The sequence below is a fragment of the Helianthus annuus genome, chromosome 3 (assembly GCF_002127325.2).
Source record: "Helianthus annuus cultivar XRQ/B chromosome 3, HanXRQr2.0-SUNRISE, whole genome shotgun sequence".
Classification (NCBI taxonomy): Eukaryota; Viridiplantae; Streptophyta; class Magnoliopsida; order Asterales; family Asteraceae; genus Helianthus; species Helianthus annuus.
Genome location: NC_035435.2, coordinates 42,714,652 through 42,730,221, shown reverse-complemented (window position 1 = coordinate 42,730,221; position 15,570 = coordinate 42,714,652). Strand labels below are relative to the sequence as shown.

At 31.8% G+C, this 15,570-nt stretch overlaps 2 protein-coding genes across 2 annotated transcripts; one reads left to right on the top strand and one right to left on the bottom strand.

Moving 5' to 3' along the window:
- Positions 1-1,016: 1,016 nt before the first annotated feature.
- On the bottom strand, positions 1,017-3,747 carry LOC110932374 (eukaryotic translation initiation factor 5B). Its single transcript, XM_022175714.2, has 9 exons — positions 3,465-3,747; positions 3,174-3,399; positions 2,843-3,070; positions 2,509-2,747; positions 2,234-2,437; positions 2,066-2,161; positions 1,889-1,984; positions 1,448-1,789; positions 1,017-1,289 (listed from the first exon to the last, which is right to left on the bottom strand). The coding sequence occupies exons 1-9, from the start codon at positions 3,732-3,734 to the stop codon at positions 1,032-1,034; spliced, it is 1,959 nt and encodes a 652-aa protein (XP_022031406.2). The 5' UTR covers positions 3,735-3,747; the 3' UTR covers positions 1,017-1,031.
- A 22-nt stretch (positions 3,748-3,769) lies between these two features.
- LOC110932373 lies at positions 3,770-5,276 on the top strand. Its single transcript, XM_022175713.2, has 4 exons — positions 3,770-3,898; positions 3,976-4,281; positions 4,377-4,494; positions 4,593-5,276. Exons 1-4 carry the CDS (start codon positions 3,816-3,818, stop codon positions 5,274-5,276), a joined length of 1,191 nt encoding a protein of 396 aa, XP_022031405.2. The 5' UTR covers positions 3,770-3,815.
- Positions 5,277-15,570: the final 10,294 nt, after the last annotated feature.

Here is a 15,570-nt window from a genome sequence, read left to right as displayed (position 1 = left end):
ACTAAAAAAGCGTCCTAACATCTCAAATAAGATTATGAAACCAATTTTCTGGTCGCGTAATATGTCTTTGAACAACCAAAATAGTGTCCTAATAAAAACATATTAGGACACTTTTACGATGTTCTAACATATGCTTACATACTTTTAATCTTTTGATACACTTACAAGCGTCCTTAGAAATTGATTGATAGGACCTTTACGGTGTAACATTATAGCTAATATAGTACCAAGAAAACGGTCCTAATATACCAAATAAGATTATAAAACCAATTTTATGGTTGCATAATATGTCTATAGACAACTTAAATAGCGTCCTAAAAAAACATATTAGGACACTTTTACAATGTTCTAATATGTGATTACCTACTTTTAATCTTTTGATACACTTACAAGCGTCCTTAGAAATTAATTGATAGGACCCTTACGATGTAACATTATAACTAATTTAGTACCAAGAAAAGGGTCCTAATATACCAAATAAGATTATGAAACCAATTTTATGGTCGCATAATGTGTCTATAGACAACTTAAATAGTGTCCTAAAAAGAACATATTAAGACACTTTTACAATGTTCTAATATGTGACTACCCACTTTTAATCTTTTGATACACATACAAACGTCCTTAAAAATTAATTTATAGGACCCTTATGATGTAACGTTATAGCTACTTTAAATATCAAGAAAATGGTCCTAAATACCCAAATAAGATTATAAAACCAATTTTATAAACTGGCCATCAACATATAACATCCTAATAGTTATTGTATAAAATCAACTAATGAAAGAAATAAAACTTCATTATATTTCAAAAAAACATGTTCATAACAAAAACACTAACCATAAATAAGTTATAACATTATCTAACATAAAGTCTTAACATTTAACAAAGAAATTAAAAACAATTAAAGAAATAAGAAGCATAAAATCTTGAGTCATCATGCGTCCTCAGTCCTCATGGACTACCTACAAATAAACCATCCATGTATAAGCATTAAGTTCCATGATATTAAAATTATTTGTATCACAAATTTAACAAATACATACCGAGATGAATGGACAGGGCCATGTGATGGGTGCACCAATACAATCTTGAATTGTAGAAAATAAACCATATGGTCTTACCAAGTTTTCATCTTTTTTTATTGGTACTTGAACGTTTACCTCACACCATTCTGGTCCAATCTCTGTACGACCAACTAGATCATTTGGGTCCAAGCTCTGGACCCTTCCTCTTGCTACAATCTCGGTAGAGTTTAGAATGCTTTTGAGGAAAACTTCATCTCCGACCTAGATTTTAGTTTTCAACAAATATTTATTAAACTCTAGTCATAATAGTGCAAAAAATCATCTTACAAAAAAATTAATAAAGTTTTATACTAGTAGGCTAACATTTTTATAGAAAAATTAAGGAAAATTGGTTTTTAAAGATTTTTATAGAAAAATACCCGTAAACGTTGATGTCCATTGGTTACATTGGGGAAATGTTGTGATGCAAGAGGTTGAACACTGGAACCACCCCTTGACCCTTCCATCTCTGATACTTGGGCTCGTAACTGGACCACAGTACTAGTAAGTTCTTCACATTGAGACTTCAATTGGATGTTTTCTCTATGACATGCTGAACGACTTGGTATTACACCCCAAACATCAGCAGCACGAACACCCAGACCATACATAACCGCATCACCATTTCGATCATTACCCATTACTTTAGAAAAAACATCATCTGGTCCAGGCTTATCGATCGAGCCCTCGGGAAGATTAGAACTAAGTTGTTGCATCTGTGCCTATATTAGACATAGTAACAAAAATAAGGTATGTATTTTTAAGAGCATCAAGAACACATAGAAAAAATACGTGTATGAATATATAAGCATATTATTTACAATTGCATTTGAAGCTTCCAAATTTTTAGTAGTTCCATCTTTGGAGAAACATGCACGAAACATTTCCAGTCGACTTGGATCTTGTCCCTTAGATGCCTGTTTGAATAAAAAGAAAATAAGTATTAACAATGGATATCGACATGCTACATTAACAATTGCACTATCTCATACAATCACCTTTAGCTCTTCGCGGACTCGAGCATAACTTTTTTTACCCGTTACTTGAACCATCTTCTTCTTTGCCCGATTCGCCTTGTTTTTTTCACTTACGAGCTTCAGTAGACATGTGAAATTTCAGAATGGGAAATAAACTAATGTTATTTAAAGTGGTAGGCTATTTCATACCTTAGACTTTTCTTTATTCCAATACTTCACAAGTTTCTTCCATTGTTTTTTTTGCACTTGTTTTGGCCTAGAACTTATTTGTTCCTTCAGTGACAAAGACGGATCATGGTATAGTTCCTTAACTCTTGCCCTCCAGTTCTTCACCTTCCGCCCAAATGATTGCAATATCCAGCCTTTAGCAGCTTCAGGAATATCAAATTTTGTCTAAAAATGAAACAGTTTACATGAGAAAACAAATACCTAAGTCATTAACATACATATTTTTAATTATGTACCTTTAAGAGTGCAAGCAACGCTTCTTTTTTGGCGGCCTTAACTTTATTCCATGGTTTATAAATCGGACAATACTTTCCACTCCTTGAAAGGGTTCCCATGAAATGGGTCAGTTGACTACTTTTGTCATTAATAGGTTGTCCGTGTTCATTAACTAAAATAGGAATTCTATCCCCTTTTTCTTGGGCCCAAACCTTTGGCATACGCGTTGGTCCTCTCACTCTTTTACGTACATTCCGAACTACAAAAAGTGAACATGATGTACATATATACATTAAAAAATACTAAATATATGATTTAACCAAAAAAATAAGCAATCAAGTAGATAGAATAAACCTGCTTCATTTTCTTGTTGTGAACCTTCATGCTCTTCTTCATTTTCTTGATCTTCACATTCTTTTTCAACCAGTTCATCGTTCTGATTTTCTAAATCATTCACTTGTTCTAAGTCTTCCATGTCTTTACCTCCATCATCTTTAAAACTATCTTGTTCTTCATAAGCTTCATTCATATCTATATCTTCAATATCATCAAATTCAACATCATCTTGTTCTTCATTGATATCTATAGTTACAAAAAAGGTAAGCATAAAAAACAATTAATTGAATCTAGACTTAATATTAAGTAAATATCATAAATAAAATATTTGAAAAACAAATATAGGTACCATGAAATCTCATGTCACGCTCCCCATGGTCATCATCGTTGTCAACTGCAGATAACTTTCTCTTAGCTACAGTTGATCTCCCACTTGTATCAATTACTTGTCCCTTTTGCATATGAGATTCTGAAGATGTTAGCACACAGGAGACAGTCGGAGCAATGAATCGTTTCTGTGCTAAATTAGTATATCTTTTCAGGGACTGCGGAGCAAGGTATATTGGACGTTGTTTCTGTAAGTCGAATTGTTAGAGAAGAAACCGAAAGAAATTATATTATCCGTATTTGATATTAGTACCTTTTTAGAGATTTTTGTAGCAGCTTCTTGATAATCTTGCTCAACGTCAATATCAGAACCAGGCATATACTCTACATCTATATCTTTCTTGCTGGTATCCATTGATTTGTTTTTCTTTTTCTTTGTTTTGTCACTCTCTGCTAGACTTGTCAAAGATTTAGCAATATTTTTCACTCCCAAAGCTTGTAATTTTTTTTGGTTCTCTTGAATCCTTGACATTCTACTCCTTTCATAAGCATTCATACGTCTTTTGGAGCTTTGTCCTTGCATACTTTTATCTTCCATTACTGGTGTATACAAAAAATCCTTTGTGATTTAGAAAGGATTTTTCCGCCATCATTCTTTGATGTCATGGTTCATCTTTCGGTTCATCTTGCTTCAGAGGCCAAATTAGGAGGGACAGTTCATTACCGTTGGATGTATCCAATCGAGAGGTGTGTGTTCATATTTTAGTAAACACTTTTTTTAAAGATAATATTGAATCTGATCTTAATATTTTTTTATCACTCAGGTATTTATCTACATTAAAATCTTACGTCAAAAATAGGAGTAAACCCGAGGGTTCCATTGCAGAAGGATATTTAGCTGAAGAATGTTTGTCATTTTGTTCATTGTACTTATCAAGTGATGTCGAGACCATACATAATAAGACAAGTCAGAATTATGATGACGGTGGTTTCGAGGATATTTTACCTATCTTTTCTATGTCAGGTCGGCCGATTGGTGCTACAGTGGTAGAGATACTTGACCTTGACATTTTGGCTAAAGCACATTCATATGTGTTATTCAATTGTAGTGAAGTTGATGAATTTCGAACGTAAGTAGTTATTTAGAAGTTGTGAGTTCCATTTATTATATTATATTTAAAATTGTTTTTGTTGTTGTCATGATTCTCATCTTTTGACATTGCAGAGAACATCTGACGAATGTTCGTCATGAAAATCGGAAATTACGTGAGCGTGAGATTCAGCGTTTACATAGCGAGACTTTTGAGTCGTGGTTTCAAGATCATGTACGGAATAGCATAGATGTATTACTTTTAAAATACAACTTTAATGACACAACATTTTCAAGCTTCTAATCACTAGATGTATAACGAAAAATTTAACACATCTTGCCTTAATTCAGGTTGAGGAGCTGCATACCAGAGGGGATCATAGAATCACGGAAGATCTAAGAAACTTGGCAAGTGGCCCAGCTGAGTTTGTGAAAAAATATAAGGGATTTATCATAAATGGTTTCCGATTTCACACAAAAGATCTGGAACAGAATAGGAAAACACAAAATAGTGGAGTTATGCTTGAGGCCATGACAAATAGCTTTTCAAGTGCTAAAGATAACAATCCTATCGTGGGAGATGTAACATACTATGGGGTTTTGAATGATATCATTGAGTTGGAATATGTTGTTGACAGGAAAGTAGTTTTGTTCCATTGTGATTGGATCTCGAATGGTTCAAGGAAAAAGCAAGATGAGAATGGGTTTACTCTACTTAATTTTGAAGGTTTGAACCCTCATAACGACCCTTTTATACTAGCTTGTCAAGCACAACAAGTATTTTATGTTGCAGATCGTGTTGACAAAGGATGGAAAGTTGTGATCAAGACAACACCTAGAGATTCTTATGACATGAATGAACAAACATGTCTTGAGAATGTGGAAACACATTTGCAGAGTGACACATCTACGGGTCCTCAACTTGATGATAATATGAATATTGAATTGGTTAGAAGGGGTTTAAATGGGACCGTTGTTGACAAAAATACCTTAGTTTTTGACGGAGATGAAGATCTGTTTGAAGCTGCTTCATGATTTCAATTAGTTATTTAATAATATGATTTTTTTCATCGCATATTAAATACTTGTATTTGATTTTTTTTTCTGCATCGCTGATAATAATTATTTTTTCATCGTTATTGCTAGTTTTTTAATAGTTATGTCTATGTGAACAGATACGTATCACAACTAGTACATCTGTTGGGTAAGATCAGATCTTGCCTCGGATGTTCTATCATAAAGTACTACGGGTTGGAACTTACTTGGAATAGATGGAGTAGTTTTGACTTGTCATGTTTGGGCTAGACAAAAATTCTTATGTACTTTAATGTAATGGTGTAACCATGGGGTTTGGATGGTGTATACCCCAACACCTTGCTCGGTTTTAATTTATGAATGAAAGTTTGAGTTTGCCATTCAAAAAAAATTTGATTGAGTTTGTATCCCACTTTCAACCAGATCAGAAAACCACAACCCACGGTGGAAAGAATGTAGCAGGATGAATGATGAAACTTTAGTTTCAAAATTATTTTTTGTTTACTACCATCCCGTGTAATCACGGGTCAATAACCTATTGTTATTATAAAATTCTAGCGAATAAACATCCTATAAAACTTATGTTTTACGACTCAAATATGAAGTATCCTATTACGGTGTATTACAATAACACCATAATGATTAAGCGTCCTATAAAGGTTAAAGTTATAAGACCCTAGTGTCAAGTGTCCTATTAAGTTATGTTATAATAGAACTCTAGTGAATAAGCATCCTATAAAACTGATGTTTTGTGACTCAAATATCAGGTGTCCTATTACAGTGTATTATAATAACACCACAATGATTAAGCGTCCTATAAAGGTTAAATTTATAAGACCAATGTGTCAAGTGTCTTTTTAAGTTATATTATAATAAAACTCTAGCGAATAAGCGTCCTATAAAACTAATGTTTTATGACTCAAATATCAAGTGTCCTATTACGGTGTATTATAATAACACCACAATGATTAAGCGTCCTATAAAGTTTAAAGTTATAAGACCCAAGTGTCAAGTGTCCTGTTAAGTTAAGTTCTAATATGACTTCGACTAGAAAGGGTCCTATAACACTGAACATTTATGACTTAACTACAACATGTCCTATTAAGTTATGTATAATAGGACCTCAGATGATCAAGTGTCCTAATACAGTACCACATAATGGGACACTCACAATTACATGTCTTATAAAGTACTTTATTAGGATCTACATTTTAAGTGTCCTATTAAATTATATGATAATAGGACCCCAAAAAATCATCCATCCTATTAAATAGTTTTTTAGGACACCGGTTTAGTAGAGTATATTATAAAAGGACCTCAAAAGTTCATTAGTCCTATTAAATAGTTTTTTAGGACTCTCTTTTACAAGCGTCCCACAGAAAAGGTCCTAAAAGCCATTTTTGTTGTAGTGAATAATGTGTATAAAAATTCAGGGAAAAGATCAAATAGGAAGTTTATTTTGGCTAGGAAGTGTAGGAAGCAATAGGATTAGGACATGTGGCAACACTTAAAATAAAGAAAAAGGGTATTTTAGTCGATCCAACCCCTTCTTCTTCCTTTTCAAAACCCAGTAACTTCAAAACCCACCATTTTCAAAACCCACCATCTTCAACCATTTCTTCACTTTCTATCTCAATAATCACTACATTATAGTGCGATTTTCGTCACCAATCAATGATTCAAACACCCGATCAACGTGTTCTTCAGCTTTTTTTTTGAAGAAAACCCAGTTTAATTTCATACAAAATCTCGTTTTTTCCGGTGATTTTGAAGATAATCACTCAATCTGTTCGATTCGAGCCCTAATAAGTGTTTCAATCATTCAAAATTCGCCAATTGTTGAAGAAATCACTTCAATCCATGTAAAAAATTCTTTAATTTCATTTTTACGATCTGAGTTTTTGATTTGGCCATTGTGTTTTAGAAAAACACATTCTTGAAGTGTTTTTAGTGCATTGCGTTTTAGGTAAAACACTTTTTTAGGTGTTTTCAGTCCATTGCGTTTTACAGAGAACACTTTCTTTTGTTTTTTAGGCAATTGCGTTTTAGAATGAGTCGTTTTTAAGTGTTTTCTGGCCATTGCGTTTTACAAATAAGACATTTCTTTGTGTTTTTTGTGCATTGCGTTTTAGGTAAAACACTTTTTTAGGTGTTTTCAGTCCATTGCGCTTTACAGAGAAACAGACATTTTAAGTGTTTTCTGGCCATTGCGTTTTAGAAATAAGATATTTGTTTGTGTTTTTGGTGCATTGCGTTTTAGGTAAAACATATTTTTATGTGTTTTTAGTCCATTGTGTTTTAGAAAGTACATTTTCTTTTGAGTTTTTAGGCTATTGCGTTTTAGAAATAAGACATTTCTTTGTGTTTTCTGGCCATTGCGTTTTACAAATAAGACATTTATTTGTGTTTTTGGTACATTGCGGTTTAGAAAAATGTCATTTTTTAGGTTTTTTTTTCATTGCATTTTACGTAACTGGGGTTTTTCTATTGCGTTTTACGCAACTGGGTTTTTAATTTTTTTTCGAAAATATAGCAATAGTATACTCGTTTTAAAGATAAAAAAACGCTCGTTTTTTTGGTGCAATTTTTATAAAAAAATAATGTCGTATGAAAGAGTTATTAACGTTTAAAAAATGGGGGGGGGGGGAACTAGAGGAGAGAGAAACTATTGTCTTGGATTGACTAGAATGTCCCTAAACAAACTCACGCGCCTTTTTTCTTCCCTTCAATTTCCATCATTTAATCTTAGCCCTTGATTAACTAAATGGATGGTCAATATCACTTCCTAGCATTCTTAGCCAAATAAACCTTCTATTGTATCTCCACCCTAAAAATTCATATAGCTAAAATATTTTTAATACGTAAAACAATTAAAAAATATAATATAATTACAATTCTTAACTTTCTAAACTCTTTTTGTACAGGACTTTTTTTTTAATTTTATCGTTTTATCAATTGCTTAAACTCCTCCCCTTTTTTACAATATATGTATAGACACACCAACCCGATTTTATATATAGTATAGATATCTATATTTATCTGTACTATATAATAAAAGAAACCATTTTTTAGACACTTGTCATCATATTAGACCATGTCCTATAGATAATTATTATTTTAGTTTAATTTTTTTCTAATTAATTATAGATAATCCTCCTACTAAATATTATTTAGTTTAGTTATTACTTTTACATTTATCTATTTACTTCAAATTCAAACTTAGTTATCTAATTTGATATTAGAGTAAATTACGATTTTGGCCCATGTGGTTATATTACTTTTACCCTTTTAGCTCAAAAAGGATTTTTTTAACATCTGAGCCCTCAACGTCTTTTTTCCTAACCCTTTTAGACCCCAACATCATTTTTTCTAACCCTTTTGGACCCTAAAAGTAAATGGATCGGGTTAGTGTTTGCGGTCAATAGGATTAGAAAAAAAGACGTTGGAGGCTCAGATGTTAAAAGATTTATTTTTTGGCTAAAAGGGTAAAAGTGATATAACCATACAGGCCAAAATCGTAATTTACTCTTGCTATTAACTATATATTTGAACGTATTGTTTAGTTTGGTATCAAATAGATTTTACGAAACATAAAATAAAATTAACTAATATTATTTATCATTTCTACATTTACAAGTTTTAAATAAATGGATAAATTTATTGAGAGTTCGTTACATTTACAAGTTTTAAATAAAGGGTTAAATTTATTGAGACTTCGTTAACAAATTTTACTACAATGTAATAATCTATTTATATCAATCTAAATATATATATACTATACTATATAATAAAACATTAATATGTGACACCTATCATTCATTGAAAGCATTTATTTTATGATTTTTAAGGATATATATTTTTTATTACTTAGTATAGAAAATTACATTTATTCAACCCGTGTAATACACATACTTTTAAAAATGTAACTTTTTTATTATTTACATTTATTCAACCAGTGTAACAAATAAGGTTTTTTAAAAATGTATTATTTTATTATTTGGTAAACAATATTACATTTATTCAACCCATGTAATACACATGGTTTTTAAGATATAAATTTTTATTTAGTATATAAAATTATATTTATTCAACCCGTACAATATGGTTCTTAAAGATATAACTTTTTATTATTTAATATATAAAATTATATTTATTCAATCCGTACATTAAAGGAGGTTTTTAAAGATATATTTTTTATTATTTAGAATATAAAATTCATTTATTCAACCCGTTTAATACACGGGGTTATAACCTAGTACATATAATAAAAGAAACCATTTTGAGAACACTTATCATCATATTAAGACATCTCTTATAGATAATTATTATTTTAGTTTATTCTCTTCTAATTAATTATAGATAATACTCCTACTAAATATTATTTAGTTTAATTATCACTTTTATATTTATCTATTTACTTCATATTCAAACTTAGTTATAGATAATTATTATTTTAGTTTAATCTCTTCTAATTAATTATAGATAATCCTCCTACTAAATATTATTTAGTTTAATTATTACTTTTATATTTATCTATTTACTTCGAATTCAAACTTAGTTATCTAATTTGATATTAGAGTAAATTATGATTTTGGCCCATGTGGTTATATCACTTTTACCCTTTTAGCCCAAAAAGAAATTTTTTAACATCTGAGCACTCAACGTCTTTTTTTCTAACCCTTTTGGACACCAACGTCTTTTTTTCTAACCCTTTTGGCCAAAAGATTAAAAGACGTTGTGGGCTCAGATGTTAAAAGATTCGTTTTTTTGGCTAAAAGGGTAAAAGTGATATCACCACATGGGCCAAAATCGTAATTTACTCTTGATATTAACTATATATTTGAACGTTTTGTTTAGTTTGTTATCAAATAGATTTTACGAAACTTAAAATAAAATTAACTAATATTATTTATCATTTCTACATTTACCAGTTTTAAATAAATGGTTAAATTTATTGAGACTTCATTACATTTACAAGTTTTAAATAAAGGGTTAAATTTATTGAGACTTTGTTAACAAATTTTACTACAATATAATAATTTATTTATATCAATATAAATATATATTTATACTATACTATATAATAAAACATTAATGTGTAACACCTATCATTCATTGTAAGCATTTATAAATCAATTTGTCGGAATTGGTACCAACATTTTATCACTCAAATAGATGTTGATTTGCTTCTTGAATAACATATCTTCTTTTCAAGAATCATCTTCCAATCACCATATCCATCGCGTATCGAGTATTATCCATTAGTATATTGAAAGATATGGCTTTTTATTATTGGTATATAAAATTAGATTTATTAAACCCGTGTAATACACGTGGTTTTTTATAGATATACTTTTTTTATTATTTACCATACAAAACTACATTTATTCGACCCGTGTAATAGATGAGGTTTTTTAAGATATAACTTTTTATTATTTGATATATAAAATTAGATTTATTCAATTCGTACAATACACGGGGTTTTTTAAGGATATATATTTTTTTATTATTTAGTAACAGAAATTATATTTATTCAACCCGTGTAATACATGTGGTTTTTTATAGATGTAACTTTTTTATTATTTGGTATATAAAATTACATTTATTCGACCCGTGTAATAAATGAGGTTTCTTAAAGATGTATTATTTTATTATTTGGTAAACAATATTACATTTATTCAACTCGTGTAAAACAAGCGGTTTTAAAGATATAACTTTTTTATTTGGTATATAAAATTATATTTATTCAACCCGTACAATATGGTTCTTATATATATAACTTTTTATTATTTAATATATAAAATTATATTTATTCAACTCGTGCAATAAAAGAGGTTGTTAAAGATATATTGTTTTGTTATTTACTATATAAAATTCATTTATTCGACCCGTGTAATACACGGGGTTATAACCTATTATTATATATATGAATTCAAAGTTATGATGAATAGTTTTGAATTTTTAAGTATTTTAATTTTTAGTAATACTTTATATGTTATTTAATTTATTTTTTAGTAATAAATAGTAATTCATAATTTTAAGTATTTGTTTTTGTTTATTTTTATTAATAATATTTTATTTATTATTAAATTTTATATTTTTGAAATAACTTGCGTTCGTTAACTTTATAAAAAAAATCAAAATCCGCATCTGTGTTCCCTCTTTATTTTTAACATTTCATGGGCATGTGATCGGTATCGATACGGTTCGTTATAGTGTCGGTATAATAATAACTTTCAGTTCGTTAACTTTTAAAAAATCTAAATCCGTATCTATGTTTGTTTATTTTTTAACATTCCGCGAGCTTTTGATCAGTATCGATACGGTTTGGTACAGTAGCGGTATAATACATGCACTAGGTAAAGAAATCAACATGCATTTCACATCGGCTGAAATGGTAAAAATGAACACCGGTAGTGGCACTTATGTTGTTTGAACGATATTGATTGGTTCAGATTGTCATGGCACATGTAATGATATTCATTTATCGTCACATACGAAGTTGTATAAATAAATAATTCTCAAAACAAAAAACCATAAAAAAGAATACAGTATTGCTACTGATGTACGGTACGGTACAATAGCGTTACGATGTAGTTTATCGAAAAAAATAGTAAATACCGACCCAATTTTGTTCGTTTGGTTTCATTACGGTTCACTACAGTAGCGATACACTGTCCATTATTAAACAAGAAACCATAAAAATAAGTACATACTGGTGCCGGTGTTGTTTGCTTTGACACAGTATGGTAGCAAGATGTTGTCAGTTTATCGAAAGAAAAAGAAATAAAAATAAATGCCGGTATCGAGTTGGTTGCAGTTAGGTTTGGTACGATAGTGGCACAATATTCGTTTGTGTAGGACCATGTTTCGGGATCGAAACCGTGATTAGTGTGAGATTAGTTCAAGACGGGAGAGATTAGAGACGGATAAACAAAACTTCTTTGTATTAATCGGTAGTATAACATTAAGAGGGTTATAGGTTTGACCGTGTGTGTGTGCAAGTGAAGTGGGTGTGGCTATAAATACCACCCCTTGTCTTTCATTTGCACCAGAGAGAGTTAGAGAGCGTGGGTGAGCTCATTTGAGAGTTCATACTGAGTTCTATTATGTGGGGGAGAGATCACCACTTGGTCTCTCCCCGGATGTATACTCCTTTGGTATTAGTTCGGTTATCTTGTAATCGGGCCGATTTGTAATGTTATACTACCGATTAATACAAAGAAGTTTGTTTATTCGTCTCTAATCTCTCCCCCTCTCCAACTAATCTCTGAATGAGTGTGCAAGATGTTCCAGGAGGAACTAGTAGATAGTCTTAGGATTGTTGATAGTGGAGCGTCCATGCACAAGATCGGCGACATAAGGCTCCGAAATATTGTTACATCTAGGAGAATATTGTTGCCATTGATGGAGAAAAAAAAGAAGACAAAAAGTCCGATGAAGGAATGATGGTGAAAGAATGTGGTTGAATGAAGTTGAAAAATTCGACAAGATGAAAAATGTGCCAAAATTTGATTGTTGAAGGTTTTGATCGGGTCAACGGGATAGATTCAAATGAAATGTACGCGTCTGCAGCACGTATGAAGCTTTTCGAAGATTCATGGATTTTTGTTCCACAAGAAGGTCAAAGTCCACAAGATGAACGTGTAGTGTACATTTCTCTTCGGTGTGATTGAAGAAAATGTGTTTGTTGCTCAAACCAACCGAGTGTGCGGATACCTTGGCATGGATTGAACAACCGCACACTACTTCTAAAGGAGAAAGAAGAAGACCTTTGCTGATGCAAAAGCATGTGGAAGACATCATGTATGGACCGACCAATGATGATGTGTACAAGCTTTCCCACATGCTCCATTTGCCACTTACCAGCCGGACCCGAAGGTTTATCATCTTGTTGCTGTGAAAAGAATTCCCGGTTCATTGAAGTAGCTGCAAAATCGACTTTGAAATCCACACCGGGTGGATATCCAGTTTGGGAGAACACTCAGATTCCAAGCAATGCACGAAGCAGTTGCAGGATTACGGTTTTGAATTTCTAATCTCTCCTATCCTTGTCGATATTTAAGCTGCTTTATGATTTACTAAAATCTTGCATAGCACTTGTAACACCTCAAAAATTCATGTCCAATATTATATCGACACGTGTCATGAGCTTTGAACGTGTAACAAATTACTTATAAGGGACTAAAGTTGACAAACGAAGAATGTACGTGTATAAAAGGATTCAAAGTGTCAACAATGGATAAATATACCTTTCAATAACCCTACTCGACGTTTATACCCTTAAACGAATGAATTATGAATCATACGAAGCCAATTGTGGAAGAAAGTGAGCGATTACAAACTACATGTAACACCTCGAAAATTTACGTCCAATAATGTATTGACACGTGTCATAGGGTTCCGGTATGTGAAAACAAACTTTAGAGGGACTAAAGATGACAAAAGGTGAAAACTATGGAACGTAAGGGTCCAAAGTGTCAACAATGGCTAAATAGACTCCATAATAACCCTACATAATGTTTATAACCTTAAACGGATGGATCATGGATCATACGAAGCGGAAATTTCACAAAAGTGAGGAATTACAAACTATAGGGGCTAAAAGTGTCAACATGTTGAATTTATACCTCTAAGTGAACTTTTGGCAGACCCGAAGCTTTGTAATGCTAAAATATACTCACTAGAATATGTGGTAAAAATTTCATGAAGTTTCGTTATCGTATGAGAAAGTTATGGCCAAAACCGTACTTGAGGGGTTAAAAGCGTCAACGTCGAATTTCATGACTTTTCGGGTGAGCGCAAAGTTATCCGAGGACATTACCATGTTGGTAAATGTCCCAAGGTTCTTAAAAACCAGATTTGAGGGTTTACGAGTCAAGATTCATAGCCAAAACCTCGCGTGCAAGGACAGGGACCAAAACTGCCAATAATTAACAAAGTTTGGCAGCTGCCAATAAACCCAGGTGCAGCAGATCGCGAGCAGGGGCTTTTTAGTCCATTTTTTGAGTGGGAAACAGCTGGGATCACCTCCAATTCTCACCAATAGATGGTCATGCATGTCTGGGACACCTGGTGCACTCTTACAACTCCTGAATTCTCCATAAATCAGATAATTTCTTCATTTTTTTGAGGCACTTATGAGAGTAACAAGAACACCCACAACTTGCAAGAACTCTCAAGCATTTCCAGGAGCAATCTGATCGTCAAGGCAACCTCCAAGTGCTTTCTAGGCTTCATTAGGACCTTTGTAAGCATTCATATCATTCTATAATTCGTTATAGCTTTGATTATTAGCCAAAAGTCAAACCGTTGTTCATATAGTTTGACTTTTCGATTAAACGAAATTGGCTCTGTCATTTCTCAAATTGAAACCACTTATAAGTTGGTATTTATGTGGGGAAACAAACCCTCAAAAGGGTATTCTCCGATTCCCACTCTAAGCATGCTATTTGTCGAGTCAAAGATGTTCTTAAAAAGTCAACAGAAATCGTTTTTGCGGAATATAGCATAAATGGTAATGTAGATGACATGCAATCAGTTTGATCATCAAAAATAACTTATAATGAATATAAGAATGTGTTTTATCATAATCAACTCGACAATCTTTAGTATAAACACGAATCGGAACCGAAAGTCTTGTAAAACGACTTTTTCGTTGACTCTCGATTCGGATCCGTGCATGCATGTATGAGATCTGTATTAGAGCTTATTTTAGACCATTTTTATTTTAGTTTAACTTTCTGGAATTTTTGCAACTTGAGTCTATGCTTAACCGATTCATATGCATGTTTCCGATTATGCTTAAAAGTTGACTATTTTGCCCTTTTTGATATAAAACGTGATTTTTGGAAAAGTGAAAGAGTAGAAATCTTTATTTCTAATTTATAAACTTGCACCGAAAATTTGAGATCAGTTGGTGGTCCAGATTTTGAGATATGGCCGATATCGTAAAACTATATCTTCATGTTAAATAAACGGCGCATTTAGCGTATAACCTATTTAAGGCCACTTTTCGATATAAAACTTTTTACCCACTGATGTTATATAATATTCTGGGATTTTTGAAGATTTTTATTTAATTTTTGGCTGATCGGATCATACGTCGCTAAGTCGATTCGGTTAATGCCGGTTTTGACCGTTTAAGCCATAAAATGAGTTTTATACATTCTTTTGACCCCAAACCTTTTTCTACAGATTTTAATTGTTAAACAAATTATTTTGAGCATTCTGGAAATATAAAAATCTCAGCCTTCTTTTGAAAACCCGGAAACGGCTCTAAATCGCACTTTTA